The sequence below is a fragment of the Macrobrachium nipponense genome, chromosome 2 (genome assembly GCF_015104395.2).
Source record: "Macrobrachium nipponense isolate FS-2020 chromosome 2, ASM1510439v2, whole genome shotgun sequence".
NCBI classification, from domain to species: domain Eukaryota; kingdom Metazoa; phylum Arthropoda; class Malacostraca; order Decapoda; family Palaemonidae; genus Macrobrachium; species Macrobrachium nipponense.
This window is the reverse complement of record NC_087201.1, coordinates 95930011-95938005: the sequence shown is the minus strand read 5'-3', so window position 1 is coordinate 95938005 and position 7995 is coordinate 95930011. Positions and strand designations below refer to the sequence as shown.

At 35.2% G+C, this 7995-nt stretch overlaps 1 protein-coding gene across 1 annotated transcript in view; it reads right to left on the bottom strand.

Annotated features, from left to right (window-relative positions):
- Nucleotides 1–1855: 1855 nt before the first annotated feature.
- LOC135220807 (mannose-1-phosphate guanyltransferase beta-like) overlaps nucleotides 1856–7995 on the bottom strand; it is a 165219-nt gene continuing 159079 nt past the window's right edge. The window contains 1 exon segment of the mRNA XM_064258317.1: nucleotides 1856–6161. Within this exon segment, the coding sequence (XP_064114387.1) occupies nucleotides 6035–6161 (127 nt within the window). The 3' untranslated portion in view covers nucleotides 1856–6034.

The following is a 7995-nucleotide window of genomic DNA, read 5'->3' as shown; positions in this document are numbered from 1 at the left end:
GTTTTACTTTGTTGCCCTTTCAGTTTCACGGGCTATGAGTGTACCAGCAGTATGAAACTTATAGATGTAATAAAGCCCCGTAAATGAAGACATGGCCTTTTTATTTGTATGATATCTTCGTTAAAGAGGGAGGGGCAAACTCCGTGAGTAGAAACACACACCAGCTACCATTAGAAAGTAGCCTGCAGCCACACCTCCATCTCCCCATTTATAACAAATGGGTGGGACTTTTATCTGTAACAAAGGCTGCTGACAAACTGTTTCCCACTTCTTCAGAGGGGAACTGAGTTTATTAGGATTGGACCAACATGATTCCAGTCTGTAACATGTGGAGTCGGGGAAGATTTGTTTGTATGGTGTTTTTTGTTTTACGTTGCATGGAATCAGTGGTTATTCAGCAACGGGACCAACGTCTTTATGTGACTTCCGAACCACGTCGAGAGTGAACTTCTATCACCAGAAATACACATCTCTGACCCCTCAGTGGAATGCCCTAGAATTGAACTCGCTGCCACTAACACCATACCAGTCATGCCACTGAGGCGCTATAACAGGTGGAGTCGGGGTAGAGGGAGCCCCGCCGACCCTTCAGACCAATGGCAGTGTTGCACCACCACCCTGACTTCCAGGTCAGTGCCAGCAGAGAAGTTAGTACCTTTTTTCTGCACGGTGGCACACATTGCCCACAAAGGTCCTCAACCCAACCTGTGGGTACAACCTCCCTTCCACCTAATGTCTTCATATATGAAATGCATAGTGTTTGTATCCCATTGGGATAAATGCCAAATTTTTACTGTTATTTGTATCTTTCATGGGTATACAAACTTTGACCTACCTCATCTACCCAGCTTCATTTTTCCCTTCAGTTTTTCATTCTGCATACAGGTCGAAATGACAAATTTTCTAAGACAATTAGTATTTTTCATAGCTACAAACCTGAGGTCTTAACAATAGGATAATTTCTAGTGTCTAGCTGGATCCCGTTAAAACAGGACAATTTCTAGTGCCTAGCTGGATCCGGTTAAAAAACAGATGAAAGCAAGGAATCTTGTGATGTCTGGCAACGCATGTGTAAATCGGGTGAAGAGTGATCAAAGACCACGCACCTAGGCCACCGTGTCAAGTCTTTCCCAACTCAGGATGTCTTAGGAAACAGAGGGGCAGCTAGAGGTGGGCATTATAATGTTAAGACCTCAGGTCAGTAGCTATGAAAAATACAGATTGTCTTAGAAAATTTGTCATTTGTTCATACGTGAACAAATCCTCAGACTTAACATTAGTATAGACTTTAAAGGCCAAGAGAGATCAACCACAACTCTCGCCCATGTGGTTAAGAGAGAGACTGACACGGTGGCATAGGTGTGGGGCCTTTGACCACTCTTAACCCGATTTACGCATGCATTGCCAGATATCACAAGATTCCTTGCTTCATCTGTGTTTTACCCAGAGCCAGCTAGATGCTAGAAATTATCCTATTGTTAAGGCGAAAGGTTTGTTCGCGTATGAACAAAGGACAGTGGATAACATTGGTTGGGTAATAATGGGTATCCCCTCTCCCTGTCTCCACCTGGGTACCACCCTTGTTTAGTCAGTTACAAAGCCAGTCGACAGCATGTGTGGAAGGATACTCCACATACAAAAGGCAAAAGGCTACTGTTTATACACATAAAAAAATACCAGGTATGTGAAAAATTTGCCTTTTCAAAAGAAAACCATAAGTCATTCATGAAGGTAGAAGGGAACCTTCTGTGATCCTGGTCATGTTCACTGCATTGTGAATTTTAATCCTGTTTTGTATTATCAGCATCATTTTTTACTACTTAATTTACTTTATAAAGAAAGGGCAGATAAACAATTATTGCAAATATACAAATGATTATTAATTCCTTTACCGGCACAAATACTGCAGATAAATAATACTTCTCAATATGAGAAAGATGATAGCATTAATCAAGATAGTTACAGCAACAAAGATAATAGTACTAGCTTTGTAAGAGACAAAGAAATAGCTTCATTAAACAATTGTGAAAACAACTCTATTCCAAAGGGATACAAGTAAGCAGGCCTCTGGAATTGTGCAAAAATCTTGACTTCTAATTTTAAGGCACAATCAATACAGGACACTAACACAGGCCTATACCAAGGGGGGCCGGGTTGAACGACCCCCCCCCATAAAAAAAACTGTGGGTAGGCCTGTAACAACTGCATTTTTGAATGTCTATTAGCCTTTCACATTCAAGGAAACATCATGAGAACTTCACCATTTTTAAATTAATTTCATTATCATAGTATTTACGTACTCTGGAATAAGATAAAATTTTTATAATGGATCAGGAAGTTTACAGCATTATTTTGAACTGAACAATAAGTGCAGATTTGAAATGGGATTTTTCCATTTGGACAGTCTGCATGGACTGGGAAAGGTTAAATGGTGTTTGAAACACTACTGTAACTTTATTATTTTTCATACATAATGCTATATTAAATATTGAGCAAGTCCTTGAACAATTGCCTCAAAATTATATGTCGAGTATACGTACTACTTAATCCTGAGTCACTTCTACATGCACACAAGGTTATGAGACTTCCCAAGCTACACAGGTATATCCAAGGTTACCTAAACAATCTAGACAGTTGCAAATGAATAAAAATTTTTAAAACTCAAAAATAAGTGAAAACAGGATTATCATTCCTTCTGATCTTTGCTTGAGGGTCCAAAATCTAATACAGTATTGTCCTATTTTTTTGTTAGCTCTGAAGTGTTCCAAGTTAAACTCCCTGGTACGGGATGCTGTAAATTAATGTTCATTAAACCCAAACAACAATATTAACACATTCTAATTTTAAAAAAATTTCCACAACTATTTTAAAACTAACTAGATCATCATTTTCACTGAATGCTACTGGCTACTGCAGAAATGTCCCATAAAATGAAAGCTCTGATTACTTAAGGAAAATACTATATGAAACAGTTGCATGTAACACTAATAGGTATAAAGTAATATCTACAGTCTTCTGTAACATTATTAATCCACTTCCTATAGTATATGGTTACTGTTTAGGTTACATAAATATGGAGGTCGGCAACAAATGACTTGGCTATTATTTTTGTGATTTATCAAATTTTTAGAAAGTAACTTATACTAATACATATATCGACTATATCAGAAATGCAAAATTGGACATATATAATTTCACTTCTAAAAATATGATTTTAACATGAACATTATACATATTGGAGTAATGGAGTACTGTATAAAAAAATGCTATTAAAAAAATTCTTATTAAAATAATTATTTGGTAAGTGAACCATTCCTCAACTAAGGCTGAATGTACAGTTTGCTTCCAAGTCATTCACTGTAAAAACATTTAAAAATTTCTCATAAATGTATCAAACAGAACACACTAATTCAGGAGGGCTTACTTTTCTCTAGTCCAAGTGTGCACTAGCTAGTGGTCTAAAAATATTTTTATATAATTCAAGTACTGCCAGTCATGGATTGAGGTACTTTTTCTTTAAATCACTCAACTTTGGACTTTTTCAAATACAGAGAAAGCTTCCTGGAAAGGTTTTACATAAAATTGAACATAACTTTAGTTTGATAATACTACCAGGGCAGTAATTTAATATTCATAAAAAATAAGGCACACTATACCAAACTTAATTAAAAATCATAGAAACTAATCAAGCGAAAAAGTTAGTGGATAGAGAAATATTCATTATTGGTCACCTCTTTCACTGTATGAAAATAACAATTTTTTTTATCCATGTTGAGAAAGAATAGGCCTCAACGATAACACACATACTACTTCAAATTGCAGATTCTGTTAGCTCATGTCAACGGGAAATAAAATGAGAAAAACCAAGCCACATTATAATCAATTAACTATACTAATGTACTTTAACAAAGCATCAGACAGTAGTATGAAGCAATTTTAAAATATCTAACACAATACCAACTTTTCTCCTGTAAATACTGTGTAGTATACATGTCATAATGTTACTTGTGATTTCTGATGAATACTTTTTCACAAAAATTAATAAATTGTTAAATTAATTAAAAGAATTTTACCTGTCACAGGGTTGACCCAAAGGGTCAGTTCTTATATCAGATAAAAAACTATTAAAATATATTTCATGAGAAGTGTTCTAAGTGCCAATAATATTTATAGTGTGAAAATAAGCCTAATCATACTAAACATCAAACTGAGTAAAAGTTCCTTACAAATTAACCATACAGGATAAAGATTATTTTTAAGCATGTATCTTCATACAATTAAAAAAATCAGACTTTCACCACGTGCTTGTATAAAAATTTACTACACAAATACCCATGCTACTATACAACAATAACGTCCAATATTCACAAAAGATGGACTTCTGAGCCAAGTGCACAAGGTCCCTCATGACATCTATATTATGATTTATCATCATTATTATTACTATTATTATCTGGTAATACCCTTAAATATATAAGTGTTAATGATAATGATCTGTGATTCTGGAATTTTAAGTACAAAATGAATGTATTTAAAAGGCACTGGTATACCTTCAATATGAAATTGTTATACAGCACTGTGCTTATGCTGGACAATAATTCAGTTATGAAAAAATATACAAAGGTAAATAAAGAATACTGTTTCTCTTATTTTTTCATGAGGGATCTTCCCAGAATATTTGGAAAAAATTGGCCCTGTAACTTGTGAATATGTTGGGTTCATAGCATTAAACTTTTTGGTGCAGAATATCCATTGTCAATGATAGTGCATAACCCATTAAAAAAAGTAATAGTAGAAAATGGTGTGCATGAGAAACACTATGCAAGTTAATACATAATAAAAATATGAAGTATTAACACCAAAAATAACTATATAAAAAATTCAAGAACCACACTTTTTTTGTTTTTTTTCCTAAACTCCCTGCTCATGCATAATTAGTCAATATTCTTTTCTAACTTGAGGATTGCGTACTTGAATTTTAGTAGAGAAAATTTATGTAACACTACTGTGTATTAATTCAACAAAATTATATTTAAAACATCTACTGTTGGTTATCTAATCTGTAGTTTATAAAGCTGAACATGAGAATTTATTCAAAGTTCCACACACCTCATTACAATGTATAAAGTGTAGTGTATTATACAGGTCATATCTTTTCCATTATCTAATGTAATATATATTGCACATGAATAACAAACGAAGACCTACAGGATGGAAGCACTTGTGATTCCTCAACCTGAATAGATGGTGAGGTTTTATGTACACATAAGCATAATTCAACTACAGTACCATCTTTTTATTTCTTTAAAACCAAAGGTTTCAAGCTGCACCTTAATTAAAGAAATCTTAAAAGTTCTTCTTCCAGTTTGTCATGGAAACTTTATTCTCCTAGAAATTAATTTATAACTGTTCTGGAATTTTCTTATGCTGATAAACAGAGTATCATACATCTAAAATAAAAGTAAATTAGGTGTATCTCCAGAAAAGGAACTACTAAAGTCATTCTTCCAGTTAAATACATTCCCAAATATTTGGATTTTTCTTCATTTTGCTGAGAATATCTGTTACATATATAAGTTCTGCAATACAAATTTTTCAAGATTGGATGAATATACATCGTGATTATTTAATTCATCCAAACCTTCAACAGGCTACCACCAAAATTTATTTTGCTAATCACTACCCAACAGTAAAATTTCCAGCCAAGAAATTAATATTTGCCTATCTGAATGAATGGAAGCTCAAAAGGATTTTGAATGGAACTTGTTGAAGAATATGCCTTCTAACAGATATGTACAAAGATGAAATTATGAGGAGGGGATTAAATAACTAAAACTTTAAAATGACCAATTAAAGTTGAAATTTACAAATGCTGATAATGGTAAATATATCAGGTTGATAAAGTCATATCACAAAGCTGAATCTCAAAAAATTGAGAACCTTTACTACTCTACTTTTTCAGTGTGGTAGCTATTATGAAAGTAACTCTAGTAATAATGAAAAATCACAAAACAAAAACTGCTGAAACACTAATTTACATTATAATTTTTGGTTCTAGGACAGAAGTTGCTATACTCTTATGTGGCAACACCATCCCACCATTGATATACAATTCATCTTTGACAATTACATCTTCACCTAGCACAGACACATTTTCCATCGTACTTGAAAAAAAAAGAGAAGAAACAAAATAAATTACATTAACCCTTCAGAGCCGAGCTAAAAAAACATATGCAGCACCCCAGTCCAGGGAAACTTTGACATTGGCCAATTTAAGAGAACCAAATCAATGGCATGAGGAAAATATGCAAATACACATGATGTAAGAAAATTTTTTAAAAATTCTACCTGCTGTTCACAAGAAATTGAAAAAGACCATTTATAACCCATTGTGGGGCCTTTTTTACAAGACACCCATGAATTTTACTAAGTTATACATGTTTTTTCTAATAAATTTTGTTTTATTTTATTTTGTAAAATTATAATTAGTACTACAGCTCTCACACAATATCAAAATAGATAAGAAATAAAATCGGTAAAAAATTCTGAGTATATTTTTTGAAAAATATTTGTGTAAATTTATTGAAATTGAAGATAAATTTTTTGGATTATAGTACATGTTTTTTCTAATATTTCTCTGCAAAATTACAAAGGTAACTGACATACTATCATAAAAGATAAGAACTAAAACCAGCAGCATCCCTTGGGCATATTGGCGCAAATATAAAAAAAGACATCATGTGAGAGAGAGGCTGTACGTCTCCTTGAAGTGCACATCTACCTAAGTCATGAGCCACCTAAAATTTGGCCTGCGGGCCGTCTATCAGACTCACATTCTTAAAGATGACATCATAATGGTTTATGTTCAATGTAATATTTTGGTATTGTAGACCATCTCTGTGACTTTTCTCTGGGCCACTTAGTTAACTAAATTGAATACAGAATTCAGGCCAAAGGCCAAGCACTGGGACCAATGAGGTCATTCACTGTAAATTGACAGAGTTTGAAAGGAGTATCAGGAGGAAAACCTTGCAGTTGCACTATGAATTAGTTGTTAAGAGAGGGTGGAAAGTAAGATGGAAGAAAGAGAATATGTTACAGGATCAAGGAAATTATTATTAGAATGCATTAGCATACAGAGATGAAGCACTTGAACAAGACGCATTACTGACTCGAGCTGAAACAACGAAGCCACAGAATCATTGTGTTAACAATTGAGGCATTCATGTACCTACACAGGTTTCCCCGAGAATCTATGAAGGGCCTTTTACGTGCACTGGACAGCGAAATCACCCAGATGTCCCAGAGACACTGAAAACCCAAGACACTGTTTACACTTCCTAGACCTATGTCACCCCACTACATGAAAATTAATGGACACTATGCCTCTACTGACACGTCCGAGTACCAAGAATTAATTTCGGATAGGCCATCTCAAGAGGCCTTCTGGCTAATATTAGTGTAGAGAATTCAATGCTCCTTTGTTTAAAAGAGAAGGTTGAGGTTCCTCCCTTCATAAGACAAGCCTACGGATTTTTGCCAATGAAGGCAATGCTGCCCAGCCTACAAAGGATAACCTACGAAGTCTTAAACCGGATCGCGCAGGTGGCGTGGGTCCGGCAGACCTCGTGCCCACAGGGGTCCTGAAGCACGGCGTTACAGCCCGACTTCATACAATGGGTTACCTGTAAGTGAAATGACACTTGAGTATCATCACTAACATCCCGGACTAAGTCCGTGATGTGATATGTCATAACACCGGAGTGCTCCGGTGTTAAAAGGTAACAAGGGTTAGTCTCTACCTGCTCTTTGACCGTGTAATGTGGTGAGTCGTCCGACAGGATCGGTAGAACAGCTTGAATCAGTGTGTCTCCGGCGATGCTGGAGGACAGAGTAGTCACTGAATCAGGAAGACCACCTAATCCATACGCCGGAGCGAGGAGTAGTCCGAACAACGGGTGAGGAGCAGGAGGGGACCAAAATAACACGGCGGGG